General features: G+C 40.3%; 1 protein-coding gene across 3 annotated transcripts in view; it reads right to left on the bottom strand.

Annotated features, from left to right (window-relative positions):
* Positions 1 to 2676: 2676 nt before the first annotated feature.
* VWA8 (von Willebrand factor A domain containing 8) overlaps positions 2677 to 15044 on the bottom strand; it is a 194830-nt gene continuing 182462 nt past the window's right edge. For 2 of the 3 annotated variants that reach the window (XM_042805822.1, XM_042805819.1), the window contains exons 43-45: positions 8072 to 8170; positions 6660 to 6898; positions 2677 to 4610 (exon numbers count right to left, since the gene is read on the bottom strand). In XM_042805822.1, coding sequence (XP_042661756.1) covers positions 4502 to 4610; positions 6660 to 6898; positions 8072 to 8170 — 447 coding nt within the window. In that variant the 3' untranslated portion in view covers positions 2677 to 4501. The remainder of the gene's footprint in view (positions 4611 to 6659; positions 6899 to 8071; positions 8171 to 15044) is intronic. The other variant, XM_042805821.1, reaches the window with a different exon arrangement.

The following is a 15044-nucleotide window of genomic DNA, read 5'->3' as shown; positions in this document are numbered from 1 at the left end:
ATAAACCACTGGCAGAGTCATATTCATGCAGCAATTTTGCAAAAGGACTTTCTAAAATAGCCTGCTTACAAATTGGTGCATGACTGGTGAAGAAGACAGACCTTTTCTGGTTTTAAGGATTTAAATGTCTGGTGTAAAGCCTGTCTCCTAGAAGATTAAATCCTTCAGCTGAACGGTTTGCTTTGCAAGCGTATTTTTTTCTAGGGGAATTTGTTCACTACAAACTATTGTAAACAATCACACATTCTTGATTTAGAGATCACCAGCAAAGAGCACAGTTACATCAAACAACTACACTGAGAATTGTCTGGGAAAAAATATCCCTAACAGCACAGTCCCATACGGTGTGGGAGGCATTTTAATTAAACCGATATGGGAGGGTCTTGATTTCACTGGACTTTTCCAAAATGCTCAAATGCTTTGGATGTCAATATCGATCATTCACCAACTCTAGCACCCAAAGCACCAATCCAGGGTTAAACACTGTAACTTACCTCATGTGATGTTCAGGAACTGCTGGACACGTATTATATTGGACACAATGTCTTCCACACGTAATGGACCGCGCAAGATCCGTCCATGTGCTGAGTGCGGTTATTACACAGCGCACACAGGGGCTGAGAGGGAGAAACGTTGACCTTCCTTTTCTAAAAGGTTCATTGTCAGGACAAGAGAGCGTGTTTGCTCTCCCCAGATGCTGGCAGAAAGAATAGCGAATGGTAAAATGCAAGTTGTCTTTTTTTTTTTTTTTTTTTTTTCCAAAATGGGGCCAAAATAGACGTTTGCCCCAGAAGCAGAATTATCTGGAGCTGAATGGCAACTTCCATTGTATTTACAGCAGACAAACTGAAGAGCTTTACCTATTTTCACTAAAAGAGTAGCATTTAAAGCATTAACTAAACCCCAAACGTCTTTTAATCCAGAGGTTCTGTATAACAATGTGTTTTCAAATCAGTTTTCTGGATTTGATGCAAGATTATGGATTCCATTTTTATTTCTCAGTAAATATCTTGTACATTCACATTTTTATAGGAATGTTACTTATTAATAAACATGATAGTGTGCATGAGCCAACGCAGCACAATGTCTGCTTTTTAAATTAATTGTCCAAATTATTTTAATACCTGTTTTGTAATAATTAAAAAAAAAAATCTTAACTGCATAGATAAAGAAAACCTTTGGTATTCTTGCATCTCTTACATCTACTCTCAACTAGGCACCAGGGTTCTTTTTTGGTTTGATTTTGCACATATAATACGGTATCTAAATCTTTTGTTGTATGCTTCTTTGCTCGAATATTGCACCAGTATATTTGATCAGTGATTAAGATCGTTAGTCTTAATTTTATCAGGCTAATTGCTTAGCTCTAGCACAATATTCACAATCATGATTGACACCTAGTGTCAGTAAAGGAAAGAACTGAAAAAAAAAAAAAAGACTGCTGGAGTCAAAGACTACGAGTCTCTTCTAACTCTCCTTGCACTCCCTGCTAACCCATCACTTTTACGTGTAGTCGCATGAAGCTGCTTGTGCCTCTAAATGCTGGATAGTATGAACGCATTACATATATAAACAGAACTAGACCAAAATCTGCATTATAAGAGGTAGCTAAAATCACTACTGCTGATGTGACTAACGCTATTAAAGCATTAGTGATAGGTCAGGACCTGCTCCAACCGGCAGCTCTATTCATTCGCCGAACCAGCGCTTTTTCATAAAACCCGATGAGTGCAAAAACGCCTTAATGAACTGTGAGAAGAAATGAAAAATACCTTAGCATGCTTTCAGAGGGAATGAGTGACACACAACGCTGGTGCTTGCATTGCAATGAGAGCAGTCACTGGCGCTGCTGTTAGTTAAACAAAGCCACATTACTCTTGAGCATTATACTAATTAAAAATAAATGCATGTTAAGAAGCTCTGCCAGTCCCAGAGACAAGAAAGAAGGTGTTTTTGCTGAATTTCCGAGCAGTGAAATAACACTGCCAGTCCTTGCGAGACAGGGAAAAGCACAGCTGCTGCTTTGATTTCCCTGGGGCAGCAATGGGCATTAAAGCAGGTGAGAGATGCACGGCCCAGGGAAAATTTTGCCCTGAATTGTTACAATTCAGAGAGATGCTGTCAGGTCAAATATGCTCTGCAATTAAGTGCTATTGAAATCAAACCCCAAACCCCCTCCTTCTGAAAAAAAAAAAAAAAAAAAGAAGTTACATTCATTTCTTCTCCCGTTCTTTCAAAATCTACCAGGAACTGCTTCCCCCCTCTCCCAGCCGTGCATGGCCCGGACATGGCCATCTCCTGTGGGCCCACGAAATGTGAACCGAAACACAACAGACATCTCCTGAAACAAAGAATTAAATCAAACACTACAGAAAGGTTACTTTAAATAGCATGACACGAAATACAATTTACAGGGATAATCAACCAAAAGGTTTAAAATTGGATTTACCTCAGAGTTTCACTTAAATAACTCTATTTTTTTATAGTAAAGATAACAGTATTATACTGCATGTAAATCTGAGGTAAGGAAGTCTATCCACTCAACTAATCTAGAAAGTGTACAGTGCTTTTGCTAATTAACTGTAATAATATGCTTCTTGTTTGAAGGACTGTTGGCAATAAAAGCAGAGGTGCTGAAGGAATTTCCATGTAAAAACACGTTTACTAACAGACTTATTAATATGCCAAATCTTTATTCCATTTAGTATCTTATCATATGTTTACAGGACCAATATATTTATATTTTGAAGCATACTTCCCCTTAGTAGCTGTGTCTGTGTGTATGTGAGTGTACATGTATTTGTCCCAGCCAAGCATAACCTTCTCAACCTTCTCCTCCCAATTCCCTTCTCTCCAAACAGGAATTGCATCTTCATCCTCTTTGTTTTCACACACAACACAACTAACAAGACTTTGAAAAACGTCTTCCGTCCTCTCTTGCCATAAAGAGTTTCAAAGCCGGCCAGGCTCCGAAACACATTCTAAAGATGGGACATTTTTGATGCTCTGGTAAAGATTTCTGCTGCAGAACTGATGGAGTAGAGAATGACCACCAGAAACTGGACCCCTTAAAATACCGATGGTTATCTTTAACAAGATCAAATTAATGTGCCTCCTCCCCTCCAAATATACTGCTCATAGTGTGGTTTGAGCAAGTGTAGGATTAAGAAAAATATTAAAGTATTTGAATTCCTCCTTCAGATTTTTATAAGTAATCTCCCTTGACTTTTTTTCTATTCAGCTACCCTCAAATTAATTTCAGCACAGTATCAGTGATGATGTACACCCCTCACCCCAGATTAATTAAATCATACATTTAATTCATCAATTATTCCAGAGTTCCTGACGCACTACAAGGTGTCCATTCTTCGGTAGATAAAGAGGAATAATTGCCTCATGGGACAAGCCAAACACCAGCCGATTGAATTATAAAATAAGTCTTTATAACTATCCTGGTCATTAAATATACCCCAACACAGATATCTAGCTAAAATAAAAATAAGATTTTTTTCCTTTTCCTCTATAAATAAAGAATTTCTCATGCCTAGATCTCTCCTCCAGTTTCATCTTCAACAGACCGAAGCAAAACAGATCATGAAGGAGCTCTAGCAAAGCATTAGTAACTTTTTGGACTCCTGACTGAAAAGGCACCTCTGTGTACTGAGGCCACCCCAGGGATTCTGGGCAACGGTGCAGTGGGACAGCACCGTCGGTCATGCAGAGGAGACACAGCAGTAGTTCCCTCCTTAGAAATTCTGGCTGTTGGGTTCTTAAGACCATTTTGACCTTTTCCCCTTACTTTTCACAGGCAGAACTGAAAGAATCTATTTTTGTTTTGTTTTCCTTCTTAACGGCCACTTTCTCTAGATCTGACAAGCCTGAACACCGTGCCTGATCAGATAATGAATGTTTACACGCGACGGTCAGTGTTTCCAAACGGCTCCATTGTTCCCAGCGTCCAGCGGTGAAGCCTGGTGCCCGTCAGGACAAGAAAGCAGCAGCAGAGGAAGGAAGGGTTTCCTGCCTGACGAGAGCAGTCCTGTTTAAATTAGAGATGGAGTTAACTACCCATTCAAACATATGCACACGCAATACTGAAACAGATTGCCTGGCTCTGCTTTGCATAATATTATCAAATCCCTGTGAACGGTGTTTAATAAAACAGGGTGAGATGATACCGTAGTGCTGGCAACATGGCAGGCAGAGGAATGATCACAGACTGTCCTTTATTTATTTGGCCCTCCGGAAAAACGTTCGCTCTGTTGCCATCCTGCTATTTACCTCCGCCCCATTTCAACTCTTTGAACGCGCTAAGTTGATTGAGAGATTTTGAGTGAAATTTTTCAGCCCGGCTGTTGTGCAGATTTGGGTTGCTTTGCTGATTAAAGAACAGTGTGTATTTTATTAATAACTGTGTTTATACTCAGTTTTAGGGTTTATATTTCCAGCGGGAGTGAGTGAGTTTCTTCTTCGAATTCACGCACCATGACATCAGTGATGCTTAGGCACTTGACAACATGGTAGATGTGAAGATCTGCTGCAAAATCTGGGGGATCTCTTTGGTATCCATGGCAATAAAAGACCGACCTGCTGGTAGTGTCCTCTGCAGCCTAAGGAGCAGAATGAGGGACAAGACACAATTACCATTTCAAATTATCTTCCCTACCACAAGCCAGGGCTCCTTAAGAACGGATGTTTTTCCTTTTGAATACCTTCCCAATCCATGTCGTTCATGTCGCTGTCACCATGTAATTAAAGGCTTGGGAAAGCAGCAGTGGGAGGAAACACTGAGATCAGCTAAGTCACAGAGGTCCTTTCAGCAGACAATCAAGAGTGTTTCTAGAGATTGCTATTCGTGTCCTCTTTCTGACGTGCAAAAACTCTCTTTTGATCAAGGTACCAGTGACCCCATGAGGTATTACCACAGCTGGTTTTCTCAGAGCAGCTAAAGATTTACTCTGGAAATTAAGATATTTACTTACTCTAAATAGATTACCATGAACCCACAGCTCTTTCAGTTCAACACCTCCAGTAATTCTAAACGTGCTCTTTGTATTTCCTCTTCAAGATTGCAGCAGATTAGATGTAAAGATATTTTTCTGCCAATATTTGCCTGACACATTTTTATTCACAGCTTAACCTCCCTTAAAAAAGCTATAAGCAAGATGCACATTACAAATCCCATCTCCCTTATGTCCAGTCAGCAGTCTTGGAATTTATTTTTTCACTGCTTTTTAAAGGCGTTTATGCTCCATACAATTTCTCCAATGCTAAGTTAAGTCTCACTTTCAAAGTGAGTTTTTAAAAAAGCTGCAACAGAGAATTCCCTTCTCCTTCCCCCACAGCAGTTACAGGAAGGCTTTGTCTAATTCTGCACTTCCACGTACATAGAAATGCATTTCAGTGACAGCATTGTGTGCATTTTCCATACCCAGTGAACTAGGCAATTATAAGATCTCCTCTTACACAGCAGGATATGGTCAATGCTTTTTTTTTTTTTTTTTTTTCCTAGCAGAAGTAAAAATAAAAGGACTTTCTGTAATTATAATCTTTCAGAATGGATTCTCTTTTCATGCATAACACAGCTCTGATGTACAGACCTGCAGACATCAGTAATGGTGGCTGTGCAGCTGTTTATTTCAACACTTTTCCTGACTAAAACTATGTACCAAGGGCCAATTCTCTTTGGGCCTTCTCTCATTCTGCTCTAGTTGAAGACTCTAACAGAAGCAGAAAAGACACTGTTGGTATTTCTGCCCATACCAGCTTTTTGCTGCATGTACTGGTCCTCAGTGCATGTGGAACCAAGGGACACCTGGGACAGAATTTCTTTCTTTTCTCCTGTGCCCAAACAATTTAAAGTGAAATTATGTAGTAGCACTAAAAATAGGCATACTGGCTCAGACTCTTGAAAGAATTTATGTCTCTAACACAAGGGGAGTATCTGAGTAAAATTTCTGGCAGTTTTGAAGACCATTAAACTCCAGCTTCTCTTGCTTTAATTTCTTTTCTTAAGCCCACACACACTTGAACTGCATACTGGGCAATGGTAAATGTACCAGAAAGACAGGGACCTGTTGGAGCAGGTCCAGAGGAGGGCCAGAAAACTGGTCAGTGGGATGAAACACCTCTCCTGTGAAGACAGGCTGAGAGAGCTGGGTTTGTTCAGTCTGAAGAGAAAGGTCCAGGAAGACCTTGTTGAGGCCCTTCAAAGGAGACTCGTAAGAAGGACGGTGAGAGACTTTTTCCCAGGGCCTGGTAACAGGACAAGGGGTAACAGTTTTAAACCGAAAGAGGGTAGATTTAGATTTGACATAAGGAAGAAATTCTTTACTGTGAGGGTGGTGTGACACTGGCATAGGTTGCCCAGAGAGGTGGTAGATGCCCCCTCCCTGGAAATGTTCAAGGCCAGGTTGGACAGGTCTTTGAGCAATCTGCTCTAGTGAGAGATGTCCCTGCCCATGGCAGGGGGGGTTGGACTAGATGATCTTTAAACATCCCTTCCAACCCAAACCATTCTATGATTTTTATGATCAGAACCTTAGTGCAGAACACCAGCATGGGCAACTATGTCTAACTTCACTGAAATAAAAGTAGTTTAGATTTATGATGAATGGAAACAAAGAAAGTTACATTAGGCATTAAAAAAATATACTTACCTATCTGCCTGGTCTCCTAAGGATCCTATAAATATGGCAAAAGCATTGACTTGAGCATTGGTGGTCAAGACCTGGGCAAACCTTGATGGTTGAATACCGTATCGCTCGAGATTTGCATCACTCAAGACGATAACAAAATACTCGTCAGCCTCTTCCTTGGCAATTTCACGAACGGCATGCTCTGTCCCTTCCAAGGTATGGTCTCCACTCATGCAGAACTGAGCATGGGCATGCATGGTCTGCGTGCACAGCATAATAAAGTGGAAATATGTTAAGATGACTTTAGGAATAAATATTAATTTCAGCTGGCACAGGAGGGAGTAAATATTCAGTTATGCTATATTAGTGGATGCTTCAGAATTGTGGACAGTGCTCCACGTACAGCTTTTTGTACATAATATGTTGTATTTTAAGACAGGCATCACTTCTTAAAAACAGTGGGTCGAACAATCAAAAACCACACATGGACATAATCAGATTGGGCCTTAGGGAAGGTAAAATACTTTGATCATCTGCAGTTTGAGTAGCTACATTCCTATGTGTTTAAGAAATAAAACAGGGTTTAGTTTCCTAATACTGTGACCAGCTCCTGCCTGTTTATAATTTGCACTAGACTTCCAAACCCTGGTAGTGTCACAGTTATCAAATATCCGACTCCTGGCAGTGGTGGCAAGATTTAAAAATGTTGAAGCATTTTGTTTGAGCTTTTATGAAATAAATACACTGTTTTAATTGATGAAGCTGTTTCATGTGCAGAAGGCAAGGAATTTTAGTCATTAGAAAACCCAGTCCTTCTACCCCAAGTAGCTGCTGATCTTTTAAAAATACTTTCTGAAAGAAGCTCAAATACACAGTTCTAACCTACCAATCTGCCAAACAGGTAAGTCCTAAATATACTCAATTTCTTCATCCTATTACAGTAGAATCTTGGTGAATACACTCACTTTGCAACTGTGATTTAACATATATTCAATCTAGCATTGACACATTTTCCCACTGCTACTGTGACACATAACTTCCTGAAGATACCAGGCTAAATCACTGACCTGGGATCTCTCCACAGTTTAAATTAGTCACGCACTAATAATATCACCACATGATTAAGTTAGAGCTATCTATATCACTGTATAAGGCCTGGAACTTCCTATATCCTTTGACAGGTAGTCAAAACGGCACATTTGTGACACAGCAGTCCAGAAAAAGGCATATCTAGCTTCTATTATTTTGGCATAATTTGTTTTCTGCCATGTCCCTGAAAGGTCCTGTTTCAATTTTATGCAAACACACAGATTTTGCTTTCTTATCTTTCATTTTATTCTCCTTATGTTTTGTATCCTGTGACCCACTTACAATTTTATCTTTGCAGTCATAAAATCCTTAATTATCCAGCACCACTTATCAGTAGGATTTACCTTAAGAATCTCTAATCTTTGCTTATTGTTCTTGGGAACTTTGTCACTCTCAACTAAGGCGATGTTGAAGCCATCTCCTGAATGTCCAACAATATCGTACTGCAAGAAAGAAACTTCATCAGTCATCTGTTAGTCACGAATGGCCCTTGGGTCACAATGACATGAGAAAGATCAAAGGCAATTTGCTTTCAACAAGAAAACCCAAATACTGTTCCCTGCTTCTGTTTATGAGCTGCTTAAGGGAACTACATGCAATTTCTCACCAACATGAAAACATGGGGAAGAATTGCTAAATAATGAAATTAAAGAACAGTTACTTATTTCCATGGTCTGTTTTTCACATCACCCCACCAATTGCAGAGCAGTGATGCATAAGATCAAGACCTTGCCCTCTCACATTGTCTGCGTGTTTTCTTAAAGTAGCAATTTTCATCCTCTTGAGTCTGACAAACAAGAAGTGCATTGTTTTGAGAGTAGCCCCCATGTTTGATGGATCTTTTTTGTGACCTCATTCTGCTCTGAAGAAAAACGTATTGCAAGCTTTCTTTTTTGAAAATCAGCACTCCTTAGTTTTGTGCAAAGCAAATCAAAGTCATCGCTGAAAGTACGTAAAGAAGTGGATTCCAAGAGTCTGTGTACATTTTCAGAGGAGATGGTGTGCACATCATTCTCCTGTAAAAGATGCTGCAAAAATAACATGTAGAGCTGTAATAGTTCAAATAGCTTGTTGAACAAATAATATAATATTGGGAAGGCCTTTGTTTCATGTGAGAGTTTTATTGTCGTTACATGAAAACCAAGACAAGCTGAGTTATGGCAAGGTCCTGACCTGCTCTTTGTGTTGTGGATGTGGCAGTCACCCCAGGGAGAATTCATGAGCAAGACAAAAGTGGATTTAAGACCTATCTACACCAAGTAATAGAGCACAGTGCACGAATTCTGAGCCCGGAGAGACCTGAGCTGGCAATTCCTCAACATGAACGTGCTTGTATTTCCTCCTGACTAACTGGCACAAATCTGTCTTTAGCTGACAGGGAGCCCTTGTGCAGTATTTTGCCTTTCTGTTACTTTTTATTCAAGTACTGACCACAGGTCCCTGCTGGGTTCACCACCCCTAATTCCCACATAATCATCTGGTAAAAGGCAGGTCTATTCTTCAAAGTTTTTCTATCCTATTGAAGACAACTTTATGTGGTATAAGTTGGGTCCTGGAGAATGGCATTCTTTATTGGCAAAGCTCTTTTTATTTGTTTCCGTATCAATAATTTGCTTAAAAATATATCAAAAGAAAGCTACAGCAGCTGGAACAACACTTTTAAAGGTGACACCTCCTTCTGCAAAACAGAAAACGTGCCACATACTATAGATTATTTCATCCAAGGTCAGACCATTTTATGACAGCCTCACATAACCTAGACTTCCTTCCCCTAGGAAATGTTTATATAATCCAGTCCCCATGCAATCCCATTTCCTTCTGCTCTATTGGTTTCTCCTATTCCTGTTCACCTTAGCTTTTCAGTTTCTAGTGTTTGTCACCCAGCCTCATGTAAAGCTTCCCGTCTGACACAAGCTTTCTCTTCAAAACCTACTTCTTATCACCAATAATGCTTCAGACTCTCCTGATGGATATTTAGCTGGTGTTTCTGCCTTCCTCAAACCGTTATTTCTCCAAGAGAAAAGACATGGCAAATAAAAATACACAACTTTTGAGAATAATGTTGAGGTTACATTCAGTATACTTCTGAATTAATACAGGAGTAAATCCAGAATGTGAACCACACACAGAGTGTGCATGTGTATTGTTTTAAAAACTAGAGATTATTCAAATAAGAGGAACTAAATAAAGCTGTGGTTTAATGGAGCAGAAAATATACAGCGCTTATGTGGTTCTTATGTAATGTCAGAAATGTCCACAGATCTTCCGGGTAGGTTCTTAATTATAAAACCCTGCACATCCTTTGCCGAGTAGTTTTGTATTCGGTATCACTTTTAAATCAACAATCTAATTATGTAAAGCAAAATGCTGCCATTCTCCTGTGTAGACAGAACGCTGATTCCTTCGTAACGAGCTCCTTCCCAGCACTTCACAGACCTCTCTCACCGGCTGTCCTGGTATCAGCTCTGCCATACTGAGTTCATAGGAATAGGCCAAACTTTGCTATTTGGGAATACCGTTTTGGTTCTTGGCACATCTTAATAATAGACCAACCTTTCATCTCAAAAAAGCTGGGTTTAAACTCAGTGTGACAGTCTGTGTAAAGAGAACTGCTGTAGATGGAACACCAGAGGTTGACCCTACGGTTTGGCTCCCTCCACATTCTTGCATAAGGTGGGAACGTATAACCCGGGTATGGGCAAGGCGAGGCTGAAATGATCTGAGCAAACTATTGCAGGCATGCAAAGGAGTTCACCTGGGAACATCATGTCCTGTCTGCTCCCTCCCTGGCTAGTTGCTTATTACTCTCTGTGTGTGCCCATGCATATGCCAGGCTATGTACGCTTATATTTAACAGATGCTATCTGTTTCCTTGTTTCTTTGCTGACAGTTCACTGTGCTATTTGTGATTCAAAAAACTGTGGTGAGGCAGCAGGGAAGAAGTGACTGTTTTCTTCACCCTGGCTGCTGCATTCTAAGTCAAGCATGGCCTCCTGAAAAGCAGGGTGAGAACCTGCCACGCTGTGGAAGAGAAGTGCTGCGGTCACCAGATTTTGTGCGCTGGTCCTCACGCTCCTCTGATCCCCCTGGAAGTCAAGTACTCCTGGCCAGGAGTAGCCAAAACCTAATTAGTGTGAGATTGCTTTTGAGCAGCTTAGCTCCCCAAACTGCGGGGCTGGATGAGTACTTGGGCACCAGCAGAGGATACAGGAACGTAGCAGCACTGACTGGGACGGACTTAAGTCAACATAGGCCTGCAGCCTGGGAGACTCTGCCTGGGTCACAGGCTTGGGTCACAGCCAAGCTTTAGAGGTGACAGAAGGGAGATGTTTACCATGGGGAATGTATGGAGTCTACTGCAATTTAGGAATACAGAGTTTGGGACGGGAGTAAAACTTGAGCAAAAGAAGGGCAAGGGCAAAGGGCGAGGGCAAGGGCAAAGAATGAAGATTTAAATCTCTCACCCTGGTTTTCTTTCTGTAAATTATTACCACCTCCTGATTTGTGTTCTAGTAAAATGAACCCTTAGCGATTTGATGTTATCTTGGTGCGCTCATTTTAAAGGAAGGGTGCAGACAGCTCCACAGTCCTGGACAACTGGGAACCCCAACACGAGCAGGCACACGCACGCTTTGTCAAAGCCAGGCTCCTTCCTTCGCAGTAGCTAAAGATGAACACAGAAAATGGGCCTCTGAGAAGCAAGGATCCAATGCATTTTTCTCATAAATTCCCTAGAAGAATTTACGTGGATGGAGTTACAGGTGAGAGAAGAGCTGTGATATGGTTTTACTCAGAACTGACTTCTGTTTTGTTTTACAAAATAGATTGCGAGCATAGGCTCTCAGGACAAATCCAGAAGCAAAATACATGTTTGCTACAGTGCAGGCTTAATTGAATTCATGTATTATTGTGGTACACAGTGGCTCATTTTCCAATAGCCTCAGGTACACTGAGACAAGAATTGCTCTATTCAGAGCTGTGAGTACACAGTATGTACACACATCTCTCGAAATAGCATCATTTTGTTGGTTTGTTTCCTTACAGGTTAAAACAATCCCTAATCCACTGTCACATTTTGTACTGAATGGATGGTTGCTGCTGCCTAAAATGGGTAAAATGGAAGACTTTGTCTTCTGCAGCTGCCACGCCAAAAGGTTTAAATTCTGAAGGCATTTAAAAAGCTGAAAGATGCACGCTGAATGTAAAAGGCAGTGTGAATTAGACAGGCCTCTGCCACAGGGCTAGAGATTTATAAATTCACCTCTTCTCTGGACAACACTGAACATTCCTTTTTTTCTGAATTTATTTCAAAGCTTTTGTTTATTATTTAAAACAAATTATTCTGCCAAGCATGTGGAGCATTTCTTCTTTTCCTGAATTAACTGTGCTTCACATCTGTACATACACACAAATGTGCATGCACATTCCCAAATAATTGGCACCTAAAATGAGACGTACAAAAGACGTAAGAACTTTAGTCCTGCAAAATGACTTGCTTGTTGTAAGTTACACACATAAGTGATGCATCTACACATTTAAGGGGGTCAAGGGGCATTTGTAGGAACATATTTAACCTCCATTATTAGGATAAGATTGAGAATGTGGCTTCTGTTTTTTCAGTTACTCCCACTCTTTTCTTTAATAAAGCACTTCAGAGGAAGCGTGGATGAGATGTCATTGGAGGAGGGCTTTGAAACATGGCTGTTAATTTAAATGGATTTCCCGACTGGAGGATGAGCTTCCCATTTCCCCCTTGACAAGGAATAATTCACTGCCTGCACTTATGGGAAATGGAAGCAGGCAGGTTGTCCTATGCAAGCATAAAAAGCTGAAAAATACCTGCTGGTACTTGTCTGACTTTTTATGAAGGATAACTTCATTACCTGCTTGGTACAGTCACATACCCAATACTTAGCTCTTCTGTATAAGAAGGCAGGGAGAAAGTATTCTCTACCTTAATTCAGTGCTGTAAAGACCAATCAGACAATCAACATCACCAGTGATACCAAGGGGTACCACACATGGGGAAAGCTCAGCTGGTAGGATAACCTCACAACGAAGGAAAATCCCATCTGATTAAGTCACAACCTGATTTAGCAAAGAACTAAACCAAGCACCAGCAGAAAAGTGATCTTGAGCAAAGGCCAAGAATTGATTTCCAAAGTTTGCACTGCAGTTAGATAGCAGAAGGGAACTTTACTATGTAAATCCCCTTTGAATGCTTTGCTCAGCCAGCCTGATGGTCCTCCAGGTTCAACATATGTTGTACAAGAAACCCCTCAAATTTGCAGCACATGTTGTTGTAACCCTTGCAGATGGGGCTACAACAGACACAGATAACAGCAGGCATAGCTGAAGGCCAAAAAAAGTCTATTTTTATAAAACCAAGCAAGAAGAGTATAAGGAAGAGAAAGAAAAAAGTGATAAACTGCAGATTTCTCATTGCACACTACACAGTTGTGTGTTCTTTTCTCTTTTTTCAAGCAGTTCCTCTTTTGGAAATGAGAAATGTACACTATTTTTGCAGACATACCAAAACTCCAGCTTTGTCCTGAGAAAAATTAGCAGCATCTTGCAAAGTGTCAGTGTTTTACAGGCTGGAATCAGTGACATTCTAAAACAATCACTGTTTCTCACTCTCTGAAGACCTAATTACACTTGTTAGAAACTGAGGAACTGGCATGAGCTCTGGTTGCTGATTGCATTCATGCAGGTGTAGCAACTGCCATACCAGATTATACACACACACACAAAAATCTATATTTTCGAGCTGGACATTTCAGAAAAGCTATTTATTATTATTGAAGTAATGACTCAGAGTCCATCAGCACATGCACAGGAGATTTCTCATATGAGAAGTCTGTGTAATGTAGGTTAAAAAGAGATACTTTAGTCTAATCATTGGATCATGTTAAGAATATGGTTCAGACACGGTTAGTTAATAAATGCCTTTCTTTGTGCTCATTTTGGGGGATGACTTCAGTGGTCAGTGAAACATAAGGCCACATTTTGTTTGCTGTTACAGTCATCTCTGGTCTACTCTTGTAGGTATTATGCTTTGAATTAATCAAATTCCAATGAGGCAGCACAGAGAGATGTGGAGGAAGAAAAATATCCTTCTTCCCTTGGGTAAAAGCAGCTCTGGAGTTTACAGAGTTCATGGTGGATCTGGTCAGCCTTGAATCAAGTGGCCATTACTGTGCCCACCAAAGTTCTCTATTCAGTGGAAGAAGCCCTTAAATGAAGGGCAGTTACCCTAGAGGCATCTGAAGTTGAACAGATGTAGAAGCTGATGACAACTTCATTTCCTTGGCATGTCACTAAAATTCCCAGCATCTTTCTCACCACTGTTCTTTTAAGTATAAACTTATATATAAGTTCTCTTGACTCAGAGATTGTACAGATAATATTACTACTCCCGTCTTACCATCATCAAAGAGTGTCAATGTTCACATTAACAACTGCACATGGTTTTTGTGTAAGTGTTTTAATAAATGGTCAGTGGATGTTAGAGAGCCACAATCACTGTTACAACTAACTGCATTTTGGGCTATTTGCTTGGCCAAATACAGGATTTCATCTACGCACGGGGCAGAACACTGGCCAACAGCAACTACTGCCAAGCAAAATATAATAATCTATAAGAGACACAGAGGGATTTGAAAGCTAATGAAATGTAGATTTTAAAATCCCAGAACTGAAGACATTTCTTAATGGTCTTACTAATTCTGCACAGTGGGCTCTCTGTCTGCCTACTTCTACATGTTATTACTTTACCATGCACCTGAGGGTCATGTCTAGGTTCTCAACTATAGAGCTGCACTGGAAATATCTACAATGCTAGATAACCACATCTTTTTTCAGTGTCAGCACCTGCTAAGCCACTGTCCTCTGTTGTGTAAATGTAAAATAACTCATTGTTCATAACAGGAGCAGAATGGCTGTAGTAGAACAGAATTAACAACTGTGCCCTGGTCACCATTTTCATTTTACTTGAGATTTTATCAGTTCCTTGATTTTTATCTCCTCCAAACCGATCAGTTCTTGCCTACTTAGACATTTCTTGTATGTGGACATTTCCATACCCTTTGCAATCTTTGCCACCCTCACTTCTTTTTCAGATCTACAAGAACTTTTGTGAGATGGGGTCCAAAGTTGCACACATTATTCCTGATGTGAATGCACTATGGATGTTTACAGTGACATTCTGATGCTTTCTGCTTTATTGTCTGTTCTTGTGTTAATAGTTTCTAACATTCAGTTAGCTTTTTTGACAGCTGGTGGGCACTGAGTGTTCAAAGAAATATACAACAGAAT

This window comes from Tyto alba, unplaced genomic scaffold (genome assembly GCF_018691265.1).
Source record: "Tyto alba isolate M040663 unplaced genomic scaffold, T.alba_DEE_v4.0 Super-Scaffold_45, whole genome shotgun sequence".
Taxonomy (NCBI): Eukaryota; Metazoa; Chordata; class Aves; order Strigiformes; family Tytonidae; genus Tyto; species Tyto alba.
This window is presented reverse-complemented; position numbering and strand designations above follow the sequence as displayed.